General features: G+C 40.6%; 1 protein-coding gene across 1 annotated transcript in view; it reads right to left on the reverse strand.

The window, feature by feature from the left end:
- Window positions 1-2,941: 2,941 nt before the first annotated feature.
- Window positions 2,942-20,604, reverse strand: part of LOC128739186 (tribbles homolog 2) — a 90,194-nt gene continuing 72,531 nt past the window's right edge. The window contains exons 5-6 of the mRNA XM_053834619.1: window positions 14,005-14,196; window positions 2,942-5,033 (exon numbers count right to left, since the gene is read on the reverse strand). Of these exons, the coding sequence (XP_053690594.1) occupies window positions 4,685-5,033; window positions 14,005-14,196 (541 nt within the window). The 3' untranslated portion in view covers window positions 2,942-4,684. The remainder of the gene's footprint in view (window positions 5,034-14,004; window positions 14,197-20,604) is intronic.

Here is a 20,604-nt window from a genome sequence, read left to right on the forward strand (position 1 = left end):
ATTAGAACGAACTAGTTTAACTAGACAGAAATTTTGGGGGTTTCGCCATTAGCCCGAAAACCGGTTCAACATTTTAGCTCAACGAACTCGTTGGACTAATGAAATAACTACGAATAATTATTAATATATAATTATTCGTATATCTTAAATATTTTGATAGTATAAATTCCCGTTTAACTACTGAAGTGCTACATTAATTATGCATAATGAAATGATACTGTTACAACTATCAGACACCTGAGAAGACAACTCAGGGAGTGGGGTTAGGTACCCGACCCCCATAATGGGGCGTGAGGATCCAGACCCACTAAAACACTACTCGAGTCTCCAGCCTCAATCCCCCCTGGCACCATCTTATCGGTATTACTTCAGGGAGGGACTATTGTGCTTAACGCACCCTCTTAGATAACTACTGGACTATGGTAGTTAGGCTGTTTATTCGCCGTTGATCGGCTCTCCGGCGGTTTTGTAGCTCAAGTATAATCTGGGTAGCAGCCGCATTGTCCAAACTTGTGCAGATACTGTCTTAAACAACTATGCCCTGACAGAATCTGTGTCAGGTGGAAGTTGACTTCACCATGTCCACCGGCCTTCTGTGGAATTAGACCATGCCCGCTGCCATGTGGTCATCGAGGCCGATCTTGTGGTACTTAGTATGCCTCTAGTTCGTTAGTTCAAGCAATCTACGTCCTCGCTGATGATGATGCCAATAGGTATCATACCCGCTAAGACGCAGATTGTGAAACTGTGCGATACGCACTCGCCACACGCCACTCTCAAGCACATGAGATGATAGGTGCTTTTCGACTTGGATAGATCGCTTTTGGTATCTAACGCCGATGACCACACCGACCCGCCATACCTGAGTATGGACTGGACCACGTTGCTAATAGCCTTCGCTTGCTGCCATATATCGCAGAGCTATTAGACATCATACGAGACAATGCCGAAATAGCTGTGGAAGCCATATGCAGGCATATTCGACGTGGCTCCGGAACTTGAGCATGTCGTCGGCCATGACTCGCAGGAGTCTTAAGGTCCGCGTTGACGAAATAGTGCAGTCCCCACGCTGATATTTGCTTGCTGCACCGACTTGCGGTTGTTCACCACGATAACCTCCGTTTTATGATGCGGTTCCTGGATCGCTTCCAATCTTCAACAATGCTTATAGAGTGGGCAGCCGTCAACTCAACCTCTATGATAGATTCACTGTAGATTTCCAGGGTGATGTCGTCCGCAAAGCCGACAATCACCACCCCTACCGGGAACTTTAGCTTCAACACCTCGTCATAGATGACGTTCCAGAACACCGGGTCCAGTATGGAACCATGCGGAACCGCAGCGCTGATTGGAACGCACTTCTGACCCACCTCCGTGTTGTAGCAAATAATTCTGGAAATAATTTTCCAGAATCCTGTACGGTGACACCGGCACTTGGACGTTCCGAAGCGCGTTGACTATGGAGACCCAGCTAGTGCTATTAAACGCATTTCTCACGTTGAGCTTGACAATTGCGCAATAGCGGATACCTGCCTTCTTGCGCTGGATTGCCACCTCGGCTGTCTTATTGACAGACAAGATGGCATCCACCGTAGATTTACCTTTTCGGAAGCCGAATTGGTTTCTTGACAGACCGTTTGTACCCTCCGTGTACTGTACGAGTCCGTTAAGGATAACCCTCTCCAGCACCTCGCAGGCAGTATCGAGCAGACAGATCGGCCTATATGTCGAGGGGACACCCGGAAGTTTTCCCGGCTTTGGCAATAGGACCAGGTTCTGTCGCTTCCATCAGTCCGAGAAGAAGCCAGTTTCAAGGTGTCAACTCATTAGTGCCCCGAATAATTCGGGAGTCTTTAGAATATCCGCTTTAATGGCAACATTCGGGATTCCGTTTGACCCTGGTGCCTTGCTCACCTTTAGGGATTTAGCTATCTCAATGAGTTCCTCGTTCGTAACCGCTGGGCTTCGGCTGGGAGGCCGACCATCCTACGCTATGGTCTAAGATACTGGAACGTCGGCCGTGAGACGACTCAGCGGCCTGGGGCAGGGCCTTGGCTCGTTGTGCGGAAAGAGGTCCTCGATGATCCGCTCCAGCATCTCTGGTGATTGCTCTGCGGCGCCATTACGCCCTTGGTCTTTGCCATTACGACCTTGTACTTGCATCACCCCACGGGTTCGCATTGGCACTAGCACATAGCCTTTCAAAGCAGGCTTGTTTACTAGCTTTTATCCCACTCTTAAGCGCTGTGCGTGCAGCAACAAGTGCTACTCGACATTCAACCCTGCCTTGGTCCGAACGAGCTCTTTGCATAATTCTCCTCGCACGAAAAGGGAGGGGTACTAGGAGCGTGATTGGGATTTTATTTAAATTCAAATTCAAATATTAAACTAAGATGAAGTAATTATAGAATTTTAATCCTAAAAGTTAACATATTAAATTAAATAAAATTTAGTTAATTAAATTAAGAGAAAAACGCTATCAAATTAAATTATATAAATGTGATTAAAAAATTCTCAAAAGCAAAAGTTCTCGTGCATTGTGACCTACAACGAAGGCTACACGCTCAATACCGGCTTTCGCCTCTCTCCGCTCATCGATCTTCCTCTAAATTTCATCCGAAATCCACTCTCTGCGTCCGCTGTGCACTTTATTGATGGTTTCATTTTACTGATCGCGATGAAGGTGTTCTTCATGTCAGTCCATTGCTCTTTGACGGTTCCACCAGGTAGCAACTCCGAGGCTAGGAATTTAAGTTGTGCGACAAAGCCCTTTACACCTCCGGATTCTCCAAACGGCGGACTGCGTAACGATATATATCTTCCTCCTTCCGTCGTTAGACACGTGCAACGCGTCTCAGTGACAACAGACAGTGACAGCCGAATGGAAGAGCATTGTTGTAGGGAAAAATCTTTGCAAATTAAAGACACGCATTATGGTCTAACGAGTTATATTTTTTATATTTTCACCTTTTTCGCACATTTATCTATTGAATTAATTTAATTTGTGTATTATCTGACTCTATCTATTGGTCTCAATCATTCCCCTTCTGCTTCTTCTCTTTCATCAAACACATCTATCGGATTATTCATGTAAAAATATTACGTTATTTGTTAAAACTATACTTCTACTTATCTATCTAAACACATATCAAATAATAGGAAGAATTCAGGATTCTAAACGGAAGATTTTATTGGCTGCTGCTTTTCTCACCCTCTCTCTATTTCGCTCCAACGCTGTAATAGGAATAAACTAGTTATAGAAAATATACAACTTTAAAAAAATATCCTTTTAAAATCACAATAATTTTTTTTAAATTAGAAGTCACGGGCGTTCCGATTACTCATGGTCAACTATATACATCTCACGCAATAGAACGTTCTAGTTTAGTTTTCTTCCGTCCATTTTTTGTGCTCAACCAATTATGGAAATTATTTATGGCTAGTTGATCACTAGTCACCTATCACTTAGTACTTAATCACAAAATTTATAGGGATGACCATTTGACATCATTTATCTCTTACGCTTTTCAAGAAATACTGAACCATTGAAAAAAGCAATTATCCGCATGTATTTGATTTATGAACTTTTTAGTCGTTGATTTTTATTGAACAACAAATCAAAACAAAAAAAAAATTGGGTTGGATACTACTAATTGATGTTCAGTGAATGCATTGATAGTGACTGAAACGATATTATTTAATTTCTTTTTTAATTCCGCGCGAATTAGGAGTTTCAATCAGTATCAATTGTTCAAATTATCACGTATTAGGTAAGGTTGATCAAAAGAAATGCAGACGGCAGAAAAATATGGAAGCTTCTGTTGTCGTATCAGTAAGCCACTTGCTATCCAAAAGCATTGTTTATTTTTCTCGTTTTAACGCAACAGTTCTCGCTTAAATCTAAAACTAAACACATTTTTATTTCAGTCTATTTCTGTTGAACTTTGTAACAGATTTGTTTAGAATTAATAAATAATTACTTAATTAAAATTCATAACTCAATTTATTATGCCAGGTTAACAAGAGAAGCGCAAACATGAGATTTTACAGATGGAAAAGTTTTACAGATTGTCATAGGAAAAGAGTAAAACAAGATTGACGGAAAATTGCACTTAGAATATTCAAAGTTCATAAGAAAAATAGGATGCTTGAAATTTATCTTTTCTATCATCATCTGAATTGCATCGATAATATTAAAACGAATCCCTTTAGATCCTTTCAACAAAAAATACATTGATTTGTTTAAACGGTTGGTAATTCTTCGAGTTACAGAATGTTACATTTTAAAGGGAAAAAAATATGAGTGGGCAAAACCTCACCTTTCTTTAATTTCAGAAAACTAGTTGAGATCATGGCCACAAACAAAGGCGGCAGTTTTAAACTACGCAAAACCACTTGCGCAAATAAAAATAATTCGCGAGGATTTACGCGAGCTATTTTCTCTCATCAAACGTAAAAAATAATAAATAAAAATCCTATCACTAATAATCCATCTCACAACTATGCTAAAAGTATAAGCGAAAAACAATGAACGTTATAAAATTAATTGCATTCCACCAACAAGTGCGAGCGCGACTTCGATTGAAAGATATTTGACGCAAACACCAGTGCGTGATTTCTTTCTGTGTGTTTGTGTGTGTTGTTATATCCAACTTTCTCTAAGCTATCGCAATAAACGCTTCATCTAGACCAGTTCGGCTCCATCTTCATAGCGATGGCCACCGGTTGCTTGACCTCCCGTTCGGCTGACGTCATCTTCTCCGCATGGATCGAACCATTCCGGGACGCACTGATCGTCCGTCTGGCTGGACGGATTCGAACGATTCACGCAGGTCAACTGCGTTCGACTGTCGTCGTGCTGCAACCACGGGTGGAACAGAACATCCTCCGAGGCGATCCTTTCTTCCGGCTCACGCCGCAGCAGCGCACGGATCATGCAACGTGCCTTCGAAGACAGACAATCCGGAACGGTGAACTGACCGCGACTTATTTTGGCAAACAGCGATGCGTGTTCCGAGTCATTGAAAGGGTATCTAAAAAGAAGAGAGATAGATTGGGCGATTAAAATAATGCTAACATGCGAGCAGATGTTTGAAAATGTATTGTGAAAGTGATACCGATCATGTTGATTAAAAAAACAATAGAATACAAATATCCTAAAGGAAAGACAGCCTGAGATTTTTCTCTTACCAAAGTCGGACTAAAGCGTAAACAATTTCATCGGAGCTAGGCTTTTAACTTCAATGAATTTATCTATGTTTGGCCAGTATTAGGTTAGTATTTTAGAAGATGAAAAAAGTTATTATCATATCGTGCTTCGGAAAGTACAAAACTATCGGATTTATAACGTTTTTGGTAACAAATATGCACCTGTTTCTTTTTACTTCTCATTCAATGATTCTTTCACGTTTAGGCAGGCAAAGATAAAAATTCAACTATCAAAGCCATTTGCATCATAACGCATTTTAAAGTCTTGCCCGGAGGAAGCGAATAAGAGATACAGCAGAGGGCACGGCGTTTATCCTTATTGAGGTCTTTTTTTCTTCAATCTACGCTATTGCTACTGCCTGTGTCTTCTCCGTGCTGGCACTATAAGGGTTACGAGAAGAACACCAAAAGGGGGACGTTTATTGTTTCTAAAGTTTTCACCTGCCGTCTGTCGTATTTTCGGAGGTTCGTTTGCTTTTGCACTGTTTGGTTTATCGCGTTTCACGTGAATTTAGCAACAACTCAATGAGCTGATTGCATATACTGACCGGGAAAAGCTTTACAAGAATGATCAAGAATCATGAAATATTCCTTTCGGAAAAGTTTTTAACTCAAAATGAGGAATAGAACATTTTAGCCAGAAGTCAGACACACATATCCATGTTAGCAGATTTACGATACAAGAATGTTTTCTTCTACTCAATCAAATCAAATTACATGAAATTGATTTCTTTGTCAAAAGATCACTATCATAAAGTACTGCAAAACAAATGCCTATCACTTTTTTATAAGGTGTTCACTTTATGTGTACAGATTAAGTACTTCGATTTTACTGCACCAAACTATACACCTCGGTCCGCTATGCTAGCAAGCAAAGGCTCCAAAAATTATTTTTAAGAGCAGCTGCATCGCAGCTTGGCTTGTTCATGGTCGAAACTGGACACTGCCCCGCCGGCCGTGTGTATCCGGAAGATCACGATCTTCTCGCGATCCTAAAACCCTTTTCATTTTACTTCGTATTCATACGTTCGCCTCCTGACGGTTTTTTTTTCTTCTTTTGTGGCAAGCATACATTAATCTGCAATTTCGTACGATTATTTGAAAACGACCACAACTGCTTCCTTCCTATCATTTCCAAAAGGAAACCATAATTACAAGCGCGCGCGTGCACCTGCTGCCAAAAAAAAAGAATAAAAGATCCTCCACGCGCGTTCTACCTCTTTCGACGATCTGAAATGCTATCTCTGGCTGGACTGGCCTCACGAGTCCTGCGTCTTTCTCGTCGGGAAGTGTGACTTCAGCAAGGCTGACAAACCCCTTCTGGTCTCTCGTTCCTCTTAGCACCATCGTAGAATGGTAATTATCATCACCAGTAATGATAACATATGTTCACTTTCAAGTGCTTGCTTCTATATGTGCCTCTGTACTTAGTACTAAATAACTTTACAAATATTCAGCCAAGAACCACCCTAATGCTTTTTATATCTTCAGAAGAAGCGTGTGAAATAAATTAGGAAAATTGAACATTGATGCAAAAATACACGCAAGCTGGTGAATAAAATGTACATAATTGTAGTTTTAGCAATAGCTCCTAAGTAAATCAAAAATGACGTCTACGCTATAAGAATTAAAGGAAACATAATAAGAAGTGGAAGCGGAAGTTAGAAATAATGTGACGTTCGCAATTCAAAGATCAACGCATCATTTTTTTTGTATGCAGGAAAAAGACCACGACCATCGCATCGTTATGAGCATTATTAAAGAGCTTCTTATCTGTTTAATTTTCCGTTCTTTTTGCTTCACGTCTTGTCCCGCTCTAGGGATACTATAAAGCAACTAAGTTTCATTACTTTCTTCTACCATTTCCTTCGTCTATTTGAAAGACAATAGGTATGAAAAAATCCTTTGAAACTTTTTGAATTATATTAAACCAGCTGCTCTATAACCGTCAAAATTAGTAATCATCGTCCATTCTTCGCAGTTATATTTGACGTTCCTCAAGGAAGCAATTTTGGACAGTATCTATTTTTAATTTTCCCCAACTTCAAACTAATCGCTGGACTCGGCAGCGTGGCCCTTGTAAGGCAACCTACCTAAATCAAACTACTACGAGTAATCAAGCAAATACAGATCGGAATATTCGGTATCGACCAAGACGACGAAACAAAGACGACGAATGGATACTCGGTACTTGGGCCTGCAGATCGCTTAACTTCGCTGGTAGCGACCGGGCGCTGCTCGAACAGCTTGAACCCCGTAAACTCGGCATCGTAGTTCTGAAGGAAGTCTGTCGCAAAGGAGAGCAGGTTTGGAAGATTCGCGGCGAAAAGGCCCAGTTTTAGTAAAGCGGTGATATTACCAACGAACTGGGAACGGGCTTTGTAGTGTTGGACAGAATGCAGGATCGTGTGATAGATTGTGAAAGGCGATCAACAAATGTTGTTGTTGTTTTATTTGAGAGACTTTTGAGCATTCGTCTCGAGAGAACGAGAGAATGTGTCTATGGAAGATAAAGGGCCGTTTCTTCAATTACAGCATCAGCAACGTGCACTGTCGGCACGAAGCTAAAACCGACGATGAGAAGAAAGCGTTCTACGCGAGGCTGGCGGCAACGTCCGACAACTGTTCGCCACGGGACATCAAGATCGTCATTCGGGATATGAACGCTCAGGTCGGTAGCGAAGAAATGTATAGACCGGTGATAGGATCCCCTAGTCTGCATACCGACACGAACGATAGCGGCCAACTTCGAAGCATCCAGAGGTCTGGTAGTCCCAAGTACCTTTTTCCCACGCAAAGGTATCGTCAAAGTCTTCTTCCGAAGTTTCTCCCAATCTTGGAGATAAATCCAAGTTGCCGACACGCTTTATAGATGATTAATTCATTGATTGATTGATGTAAATTAAATGTTAGTTTAGTGTCCAGTAAGACACCGAGGTCGTTAGCTTGGTCGACTTTGTGTAGCTAAGTACCATCAATAATATAATTAAAGTTTATCGGGTTTTTAATGTGATAAAGGTGTATCACTTTGCATTTTGCAACACACACTATATGCCAGTTCAGTTCATTGCACCAGCCAACAAACATATGAAGACAACAACAGGAAAAGCAAAAGTCCCATATTACTGCCTAGAAGAACTCTAGATATATTTGTAAAGACCGATGAAGAAAAACAAATTGATGGCCATTTTTTCAAAAATATGGTTTTTTTCGTCAAAAATCGCCAATTGAGAGTTCATAAAAATAGAAACATTAAGATATCGAAAAACGATACAATAACGACTCAGTGATCAGTTGGACATCGGCTTTCGTCCTGAAGATAGGCATATGATGCCTGAAACCGGCCGACGTGTAAGTTTATTTATTTATTTTATTTGATACATTCATTTGACAATGTCTTAATGAAGGTCACACAAACTCTTACAAAGCATCACTTCTTGACAATTTTTGAACAAAAATTCGAGTAGCCTCTCCAAATTCGTGCAGTTCTTCAACCCGAGTGAACATCCGGATGCATCACGCCACTGGTCGTGGTACCCAAACGTGGTTCGGTGGAATTCCGTGTGCAATAAAGCCGTAGTTCGCAGAGATCTTTGAGATGCTCGGAAATACACTTTTGAAAGCAGCGGTCTGCGAATCAATGTCGTTGTTCAAAATTTTTGCTACAAACGTTGCCTGCTGAATTTTTCTGCGCCGTTCTAGTGTGTCCAAACCGAGCAGAAGACAACGTTCACGATAAGGAGGAAGATTCTCTGGGTCTCTCCAAGGAAACTCTCTGAGGGCAATACGGATACGTGTGGTTGCCAAATCACGCAGGCGTTTTCAACCAAAGGACGGACTAGTGCACAGTATAGAGATTTCAAGCAGCGAGGGTCCTTAAAATCTCTTCCGATTTTGGAGATAAATCTTAGCTGTCGGGATGCTTTGAAAATAATAGCAGAACGGTGAGCGTTAAACATAAGTTTGGAGTCGAGTAAGATGCCGAGGTCGGTAACTTGCTCTACCCTCCGGAGAGTATTTCCATTTATATTATAGTCAAAGATGATAGAGTTTTGAGTGCGATGATACGTTATTACCTCACATTTTGCTGTGCTCACTATCAAGTAGTTGATCTTACACCAATTCACGAAGCCATCTAGCAATCTTTGGAGCCGACGACAGTCGTCGAAGGAGCGCACGGTAAGAAACAGTTTAAGATCGTCAGTGTAGATAAGTGCGCATCCGGTTTCTAGTAGCATAACTACATCGTTAAAAAACAATATGAACAGTAAGGGAAACAGTAGATTCTAACTTGACTTGCAAGACTCTATCGCGTAAATATGATTCAAGCCAAGCCAATAGCTGCTCTGAGGCTCCCAAACGGTGCAATTTCCGTAGAAGGATGCGATGATCGATCCGGTCGAATGCAGCTTTTATGTCAGTGTAAACTGCGTCGACTTGTGCTTTTTCTTCAAGTTGCGTGATGCAGAAGGAGGTAAAGTCGAGTAGGTTGATGGAAACCGATCGGCCAGGCATGAACCCTTGCTGGTGGGCTGATATATAATTTTTGGTACGGTTAAGCAGGGCAGTGCCCGCAACAATTTCAAAAAGTTTGGAAGCTGCAGACAAGCTGGTAATTCCTCTGTAGCTCCTAACATTCCGACGATCGCAACTCTTATGAACGGGAAACATAAAGGATCGTTTCCAAATACTAGGAAATTTTCCTTGTGCAAAAGACTTGTTGAAAATACAACAAAGTGGTACGGATAACTCAAATGCGCAGCGACAAAAAAAGCGGCTGGGATTCCATCAGGTCCGGAGGAAAATGATCGCTTCAATCTACGAGCTGCTTCAACAATCATCACTGGAGTAATTTCGAAAGTGTCGAGGTCGTCGAGTCCTTCGGGAACATTCACAGCAGCCAAACCAGCTTCTGCGTCGGAGGCGAATTCATTTGCAAATACCGAAGAGAAGAAGGATACTAACATTTCGCAGGAGTCTGTAGTGGAGCACGATTCTGAGCCATCAAGATATACGTTGGCGGGCATAGAATTGCATTTGCGTTTCGAGTTTACAAAACTCCAAAAAACTTTCGGGTTTCTTCGCAGGTTAGTTTGCACACGGAGAACATATGACTTATACAGGGAGGCGGTAAGCTGACGATACTGGTCACTGGTACGTTTATATTCACGTTTTAATTCTGCGGATTTACGGCGTCGGTATTTACGTGAACAAGTATTGCGGGAACGTTTTAAGGCTCGTAAACGATTAATACTCCAGGGCGGTGTGGAACGTTGCTTAACAAAAGGTAACTTTGATTGAAGCCACGTTTGATTGAGCGTTACAGATTAAATTGGCAATGTCATCCACTTCGCTCATTTCAAGAAGATTCTTCCAGTCATAGTTAAGTAAATGTTCAGAGAGCAGGAAAAAATCTATTTTGCGGTAGTTTAATTTTCGTCGTTCATTTTCTGAAGGTGTATGATTCTAGGAGTGTCATTTAAAGCGGTTAACGAAATCAACAATGGGGGGTGATGAGATTCAACAGGAAAAAATGGTACAACGCACTCGTCAACGGATACAACGTGATCAGCAGAATAAAAAACTAAATCAAGCACCCTTCCGAGATGATTACGTTTCAAGTTGGCTTGTTGGAGGTTGAGGAAATCCATTCCGTTAACTAAAACCGCACTCGCAGTGGGAAGCTGCGATGTATTAGTGTGATTTATCATGTCGTCATTGTATTCCCAAACAATGCGTGGTTGCTTATAATCACCGCAAATGAGTATAGCATCAGTTGAGGGGTTTTTTCGCACAATTCTCGAATAGAAGAAACGTGCGATTCAATAACAACAGGATCCTGGCTTTTGTCGGGAGGAATGTGCACAGCACCAAATAAAATTTTCAACCCATGAATATTCGCGTTAATACAGACTTGCTCTAACCTACTTGTTTGTGCTGACGTGAGGGCAACGCAAGGGTACTGCTGAGCGACAGCGATCAATACACCTCCAAAGTTCCGCCTATCACTATTACGGGACGAGCGCTCGCAGCGAAAAACGGTGAACCTTTCGCTGAACAGCTGCACAAAATTAATGGAGTCGTTGAGTCCGGTTTCCGTCAATATGGTGACATCAAAACAGCAATCACGAGAAGCCAAGAAGATATCGTCCACTTTCGTCCTCAATCCCCTGACGTTCTGATAATAGACGACGACATCTTTGGAATACGTTGAAATTAATTTGTTTTATTTTAACATTTTGTAAGACTTAGAAGTGTCTTGTCCGCGATTGTGTCTTGTGATCGAAAAACGGCTTCGTTAATAATTTAAATAATTCATTTTTACATGAATAATACACACGTACCGCCAGCAGAAAAAACCTGGTTTAGAGAAAAACGTGCTTAAAGTTTCTTACAGCGATATCGAAAAATCCTTTTGGTACAACATTTCTGGAGGATAAGCCTATCGAAAATGCAATCTAAATTATTAATAAAAAGAAATCACATTTGTTAATAAATAGGGTTTCCAGATTCCTAGATATTTTAACGAGTTTCATAGTTTGGAAAAACGCCGCTCTAGACAAAAACATGAAACGAGTTCAAACGCTCGTAATCATTTCTCCCAGTGTATAACCGCAGGCTATAGTTTGTGGTAGAACGGTCACAAAACCGATTTTAGATTTTCTGTTTATTGTTTTTGTTTTGAACTGCAAGCACAGAACGGTCGTTTGCCTGTACCGTACAGTCTCAAAAGTCAGGGTTAAAGCGGGACTAATCTATCCAAAAATATAAAAATCTCCTTACCTCGATCGTCAACGTGTAAGGATTATCCGGGACAGCATTTGAAAATGATAGTTGACATTTGTTTGCTAGCCACAGGTAGTCCCACTAATTGGACTACATCTTCAGTCATCTCTAATTAGCTACCTCCATTAGCAGTAAAAGATCTAACGACCGAGAACTAGACACTGAAGAAGTGCAGAAAAAAGGTCGGTGGGTGGCTTCATGATTGCATTGAATTTTGCCGCCAGTTAAGTCTGTATTTTCTAATATTTTCTAAGCTTAAGTTTCGATGAAACTATTTTCAGTTACCAATTTCGACTCAGTATGTTCAACAAGACCTGGTAAAAATGCGTTTGAGCTTAATTTGTTTAGTAATACAGTGGGATTTCGATTTTGGCATGCCTCGATTTTGACACGGACCGATTTTGCTAACAAAACTTATTTATTTTTGGCAACACGAAGTATATCGCTTCCAAAACTATACTGTGAACCATTTGGCGAAAATTTTAACTTTTTAGTTAAAATTTGACAGATCAGTAGTTATTTTCCTTTCGCTTGAAAATAATCCTGCTCTGAAGCATGGTTATTCTTGACAGTTCGGTAGTTATTCTAGGCATTGGCAATGCATACGCAGGTGCGGAGGAACATCAAAACTCGATGCTACAGACATTATTTTTTCTACGCACGTTTATATTTACACTCATTGAAAGTAAAATAACTGTTCGTCTGTCAAAATATGAAATGGTTCGCATTCTGAACTGATTTTAACTACTCGACGGGAAATAACTATCAAACCTTCAAATTTTAACCAAAGACATAAAATTTTCGCGAAATGGTTTACAGCCTTAAACATCAATTAATTTCCGCATACATGTTCAAAATGACCCTAAATGATGACATCAGTATGTGCATGAAAGAGGGTTTGTAGTTGTAGAATGTTTCGAAAGATAATATTTTTATTGACGTAGGACTACGTCTGACCGCAGAGTGCCAAACAGCTTGCTTGGGTCGGCCTGATAGCTCTCGTCGGGCTTTTTTAGTATAAAATGGTGGGGAAATTTTCCCGTTCAATGTTCGTTCCCGTTCAAAATACTATGTATATTCGAATCTTTTATACTGCATGAGAATCAATCTTGCAAAAACACTAAAACAAGCGTCTACACATTTAACGACTTTTCCGGACATCACGAAAGATGAAATCAGGCCCACAGGCATTCCACGTTGCGATCTTTGCCTTGTTCCGGTAGGTGATTCATGATTCATGCACACACATTGACTTCAACCGCAAAGGAAACCAAGTTAACTCGTCGTCTCTTTTCACATCGTTGCGGCATGACCAATTAGAGAGAGGTCGGCTAGCGCAACGCTAAACGGTACATTCGGATTCGTAAGTCGCTGCCCGTGCATTCCTGTTGGAACCTGAACAGTGCGGGAACGGTGACCGATTCACTGCCGCGTGGGGTGCGTGGCAGGTTTTTCAGGTGTGATTCAGAAATTTGAAGAAAACGTAACTCATGAAATGCTAATGACCGAGCATTTCGCAGTGGAAAAAAACATGTTTTGACAAGTCAAGACTCGACGGTAGTTTCTAAATTTATCGTACAGTTGACCGTGATGAAACGTTAAGCTGTTGGATGTATGATCTCGGTTATCGATCCATCAAGTGGCACATTAGTGTCTATAACCAGAAAAAAAGAAGAGTCGTAGAACTGCAAGCCTATTTGCTTGAATGAAAGCTATATTCGATTTTATTGCACTTACGCAGGGAAGTAATAATTATTGATGTTCTTTCTGACAGGAAGCTTAGGCTAAAGCCGGTAGCAAGTAAACGAAAAAGATCGAAAGAAGAAACGAAGAGTATAAATTTTACTGTCGGCTTCCGAGGAAACGGAGGAAACAGATGGATTGTGCTTTTGCTGTTTTGCTTACTTTTTCTGACGGGGAAACTAGTCAAAAGAGAGAACGAATATGAATTGCGATCAATGCATTTTCGTTATCGATAAGCGATGGGCGTAATTAAAACTTTTAGCTCACCTTCCGACCAGCATTGTATAGAGGATCACTCCGAGGGACCACATGTCGGCCGCCTTTCCGGAGTAAGTCGTATTCGCTTTTAAGATTTCCGGCGACACATAGGCGGGACAGCCCCGTTTGTCTTGCAGCAGGTCTTCGGCTGCGTCATCCAATACGACGGCATCCTCCAGGGATTCTAGCTTCAGGTGGGTCCTAGAAGAGAAAGAAGAAGCCAATTAAAGACCGTTACTTATAATGATGTTAGCTGAAATTGGCAGGATGTTATAGACATTCATTTGTTCTTCCAGAATAGCCATGCGTTTAATGACTGTAAAATTAGCAAACACTCAGGTTCGGAGCAGCCCATAGCTGATAGAAATAGCATTTCATAACGTGTAGCGTGAATACAAGGGTCCGATAATGCGTTACGGTGCAGTCAATTGAAAGAAAGTTGGTCAGCGAACCGCACGTGAATAGCTTTTATTACCTATACTGATTTTGCTTGCACGGGTCTAACATAACAGTAACCTATATAATACAACATCTATCATTGCAAACATCTTCCTGGTTGAATGGTTAGTACCGATCGTGATAGACTAGCGATCAACGGGTCACACATGGCTTACATCATAGCACAGGGTGTGCAGGGAGCGTCCATCAGCCACGATGAGTGCTGCTTTGCGTATGTTACGATCACCTAAACACCGGTTCATTCGCTTGTCCCGCTGACTGTGTCTATTATAGGCTGTGTCGTCAGCGAAGGTGCGTTGACTCCTGTTGCTGCCACACGCGGATGGACATGGGCTACCAACGAAGCGGTCCGAAAAATTTCACTGCTCACCCCATAACTAATCCCTTTCTCTTACTATGTACTTACTACCTACATAGGTTTAATGTGTACCCGAGTAAAACGTCATTTTTGCACAACTAACGTATACATTTTTTTTGAAATGGCAATTCAAATTCGATTATTCGACTTTGCTCGAAAGATGTTTTCATTCACAAAAACTACTAGAAATACAACACGATTTTGTGTTTGATGTGTTTTAATTGCATTCTCGCAATCTACTTGTTCAAAACATTGTATCTCGAAACCTGACAAAGTCAAAACACTTCTGAGGTTTTGAGGTTGAACATGAACAAATTGGCCGCCCAGTTAGCTTCGAGGTACGATGCTGGTCTAACAAGCTAGTCGTCGTACGTTCGAATCACGGCTAGATGGTGCTTGCTAGTTAGAATCAATAGGATCGTTGCACTGGCCCCGAAATTTTCCTGTACTCTAACAGCCGACTGCGAAGTCTGTCGATAAAGAAGGGTAATGTCTTTTATGAACAAATTCGGACACTACAATCTTATACAGTGCAGTACAGCTATGCCTTTGGTTGTTATATTTTTCAATCTATTGGGTACATATTACTGGGTTTTATGTATATTGTAAAACCATTGTTTCAGTTTTATTTTTTTACCACAGCCCATTGCTTGAACTTTTCCTCTAGTGCTGCCCGTCATTTTCGGGACCACCTGTTTTCCCAATTTTTTAGTAATCCAATTCCGTTTCATCTTGCATTTCTTCTCGGCCGATCCTCCGATTCTTCTTCAGTTTGCTCTTTACAATCGACCGAACGAGTTATCCCCAAGCGGCCTTACTTTCGGAGTATTGGCCGGAATCCACTCCTGGAGAACCATCGTGACGCCATTGCCATTGTACATACCACAGTTTGTTTGGGCCAAAAAAGCCAATCAACCTCATACTGCTTTAGAAAAGGTAACAAGCTCTGCTAAGGGCAATCCATTTGACAAATTTTCACGTTCATGCTTCCGGTATTTACAGCGTGACTTTTCAGTCCAGAAACCCGCTGTTTGCTTGCGAAAAGAGAAACTTTTTGGAAAAATGAAAAGCAAAACCTTAAGCTTGACCGTTTTCGTAAGATTTGACCCTTCTTTATCGACAGAGTTCGCAGCTGGAGTATAACAGGACAAGTGTCTCTGAGGAAGCTGAGGAACGATGGTTCGGCAATTGATGAAGGGACGGCAAGGGAAAGTAGTGAAGAAGGATTTTTTGGGAATGCTGGGCAAAGAGGGGAAAGGAAGGGGGGGTAATAGCTAGCTACGCTTAACAAGCTGTCGTTGTGACTCCTACCTTTTGTCCAATGCTGGAATGTGCATGGGTCAAACCAAGCTATAATCTGAGATTATAACCGGATTCGAACCCACAACACCCGCTAGGGCATGTGGCTGGCTGGTACCGTGTACCTATGAAAAAGGGCGCTGGACAAAAGGAATCCACACAACCCCCCTTATTAATGTAGCGACACGGGTTGGGCTATTTTTAAACACAAATTGTGCCTCTTCCTCCACCTACTGTAGAAACCACCGACCGAGAAGTTTAATCTAACTTTGTGTGTAATACGTAAGATTTGTAGGCCACATAATTATCTATCTTCAAAAAAAATTTCATCAATTTCCGAAACGGCGTTTTTTTGGAAATCGACTGGTAATTTTTAAAATGCTTTTTTTTCAGTGAAGAAATTAATTTTTAAATTTTTCAGTATTTTTTTATGAAAATTCAGAACATTTTCTATAAGTCACCCATAGATAATTTTTTTGTAGGTCCTATAGTTTTCGAGTTAAATTTTTTATTAAAAAAAAGAGACAAAAAATTGCGTCCTTCCCAAAAGTTAGTCTAGAACAATTTTGGAAAAACTAAGCATGCAAAGTTGCTTATTTACATGAACTCTTTACACACACAAAGTTTTATTGCATTCTAAGAGGGTCGTGCCAACCTTTGGTCGAGTTGGCATGAAATCCGTCATTTGTAGCTTTGTTTACTGCTTGCTCTAGATGCTCTAGAGATGAGAACGCACTCATTGGGTTTTCTGACAAGAAATACTTCAAGATATTTGACAGTGTCTGAAAGTTTTAAGTGTTCCTTTCAATCTGATGTTGTTTAATGTAAACTTTTCCTTCTCGTAAATGGTATGATAGGCATTTATGCTGAGGCCCTGCCTCTCACACCACGATGAAATCAAATTCAAAGCAATTTGCATTCGGTCAGCGATAATAGAATCAAATATTCCTCGAACAGTTATGACTATATCATCTGTGAAGAAAAGCCTAGTGTTGTCAACATTTGAAGAAGATTATCAAAACGGGTAGCAACTAAAATTTTGGAAATTTTTTCTCAAGCTGCCAAAAAAAGACAAAGATGCATGAAGAAGATCTGATTTACCGAAATTAAAGATACATTATCCGTTGTTGCAAAAAAATTAGTGTACCTTTGAAAACGGTCCGTAATCGGCTGTTTGGCGAAGCTTCCGTTTGATGTCGGAAAAGAAGTATTGTACGGCCGTCATGTCAACTTTGCGAATGCATCTCTTGATACTACCAATCAACTGTTTGCACTTCGTGGCTCTCCAGTTATTATTGTACACCAAGGAACTCAAAATCCCAAAGAAATCTTCGATTGGGCGCACTGAGTCAGATTTTTCAAAACACGTATTGTCCATCTGCATGATGTTTTTGTAGAAACGAGATCAGTATTTTCTTTAAACATTCGTCTGCTGTACATCTTAATTGATAGCCAAACCAGAGGGCTTGTTCTTAAAGGCGCGAGAAAGAGAACGATGTCCTTCTGCGTCCATAATTCTTGGACTTGCTTGCTTGCGAATAGTTGTTGGGCATCTTTGGAAATGGTAAACAGTCGAAGCCGCAGCATATTCGATTTTGAAATGTTGTTTAGTATACTTTTAGCCGAGATTTCTGTGACAGATCGTAGAAGTGCGCAACGAGAGAGAGAGATAGAGATAGAGAGAGAGAGATAGATAGATAGAGAGAGAGAGAGAGAGAGAGAGAGAGAGAGAGAGAGAGAGAGAGAGAGAGAGAGAGAGAGAGAGAGCTAACACATACATACTCTCATTTCTCTCTGAGCACGTTTGTTGTTGAGTATAGGGACCTCGAAAAAATTCCAAAATTTTAGTTGTCACCTGTTAGAGAGGTGATATTACGCCTCCTTGTGGGCACCCTTTTACTGCTCTAATGCTTATAGATGCGCTTCCAAGGTTTACTGATGTCTCCCTTTTTGATAACATTTCGCTAATCCAATGGATAATGGATATAACGAAACCACGTTTCGTCATAGCCGTAAGCATTGAATTATGAGATAAATTATCAGATGCGCCTTCTATGTCAAGAAAGGCAGCTAGTGAAATTGTTTTCGCTTGAAAAGACTTTGGATCTGTGGCTAAATATGATGACTTTATATGCTCATCAATTATTTTTTACATTCTTTTTAACAGAACAGACGCTAAACTTATCGGCCTGAAGGATTTTGGTGAAGTTTTATCCTTCTTATTAGCCTTCGGAATGAATGTGACCCGTACTTGTCGCCATGCTGCTGGTGTATGACCTAGTATCAGACTTGATTGAAAAAGGTTTGTTAGAATAGAATAGATTAAAAACCCCTTGCCCTTCTGTAGTAATACAGGAAAAATTCCATCCCTACCAAGTGATTTGAAGGGTTCAAAAGTGTCAATTGCCCATTCAACCTTGCTTCTCGTAGAAAAATTTCTGGCCAAAGTACAAGCATCATTCCTGTTTCTATCTAACCCAGTCATTTCATTCACTATTTCGTGAATGTCTGTCATTGTTTCAAGATTTACAGTTTTCAATACCGGTGCACTTTGGTCATGTATTAATGATTGAACAGGGGACACGTGTTCTCATCATTAACTCTAATATTTCCTTAGTTGAGTTAGTAAAAGAGCCGTCCTGTTTTTTTCAAAGTACCTAACCCATTAGAATGATCTTTAGCGAGGATTTTCTGCAATCTAGCAGTTGCTGGAGTATTTTCAATGTTTTTCAATGTGTGCCTCCAGTGAATCCTCTTTGATCTTCGTATTTCCATATTATAGGCAGGGAGAGTTTGTTTATACTCCTCCCACTGTTGCGTTCGTTTAGCCCGGTTAAATAATTTCCGAGTTTTCTTGCTGAATTTCTCCAAAGTTTTGTTCCACCAAGGTACATCTCTATTCGTAGAGCGTTCCTTTGCAGGACAGCTTTCGTTATAAACTTGCTGGATCAGGCTTGAAAGTTGTTTTGAGTTGTTCTCAAGTTCTTTACATGTCCTTGAGCAGCCTTTCAAGCTCTAGACTCCAACCTTCAGTTTCAAATTATATTGATCCCAGTTTGTTTTCCTGGAATCTCTTATGATTTCCTTAAGTTGCTGATTAGCTTCGTAATTAAATATGATTTGCTTGTGATTGGACAAAGATTCTTCATTCGATACGTGCCAATTTTTTCTTTATCTGTCATCGTTGAACTGCATAGTGTTAAGTCAAGTACTTCTATGTAGTTCACTACCACGCTTTGCCCATTTCTAAAACGTACCCAGCAGAAGTGAAATTAATTAAAGACACAATACACAGTAAATATACTAATGTTTTACGTAAATGTCTGTAACAAATAAAAAGATTTCAATTCTTGCTTGTCAATTGTCATTTGAATGGATCCCTAAATTCCGGAAGTTGTTCCGATTGCGAACAGGAACAAACCGATTCAATCAACATGTAGCGGATGTTCGCAAAAAAAAGGAACCAAAGAGAAAGGCGAAAAAACGTCCACTACACATTGTTTATTCTTATATCATCACTCACTGGTACCGTCGTCATTATCGACAGACAAGAGACGAGGCAATGAGACGAAGCAAAAGGAGCTGCTACTAATTATGAAACTTTTTCAAATTTCTCTTCCTTTGTCGACTCCAACATTTTACAAAATAAGCACAGGAAGAAAAATAAATACAAATAATATGATGCTGGTTTGTAAATTTTGAAACAAACTTGGTACATAGATAGAAAAATCTGTCATGTCCAATATAGGAAAAATATTATGCGATTTACCTGTCGTACACACTTTGTTGCTCGTAGCATCGTGCGAGTGTTTGTCCACACCCAAAAAAAAAAAAGAAACAATCAATCATCCGTTACCATCCGAAAGGTTCCAATCAATACCCTCATCCTTGTTTGGATATAATTATCATTCGCAACATCGTGCCAAAACCGAAGCGTTTCAAGATTTTTATAGATCTCCTAGCAAAATAACTGTCAAGGCTTTCGAGCAGTGCCACTTTGGTCTTGAAAACCATTTCAATGTGAATGAAATCATGTCTCGAGGACGACCGTCAAAGAGAAGGCGATACGCTGTGCTGTGAGTTGCGGCCTGCGAACAAACGAATCGATGATGAAATGTTTGCAGGCTGCTCTTTGCTGTCATCTTTCCAATGGCCGTCAGCTGAAGTTCGTCTAACGCAGACGAGAACGTGGAGAAGTTGACACTGTGGTCATCTCGCTAGAGGCAATCGTTCAAATGTGTTGGGACTAGTTTGGACGTGAATTGATTTGACGTTTTCCTTCGATGTTAAAGATTCTCAAAGATTTAGTAAACCACAAGCGTTGAATCTACCAGGAGCTGGCAATCGCGATGCTAATATCGTAACAAAGAAACACCGGATAGCACCCTTAGACATCAGGTACGCAGATTTGTCCTACAAATGTCGTTATAGTGATTAATATTCCAAAACAGCAACACCGCAACCGCTTTCGCAAATTTACACAAAGGTATAAA

Source organism: Sabethes cyaneus, chromosome 3 (genome assembly GCF_943734655.1).
Source record: "Sabethes cyaneus chromosome 3, idSabCyanKW18_F2, whole genome shotgun sequence".
Classification (NCBI taxonomy): Eukaryota; Metazoa; Arthropoda; class Insecta; order Diptera; family Culicidae; genus Sabethes; species Sabethes cyaneus.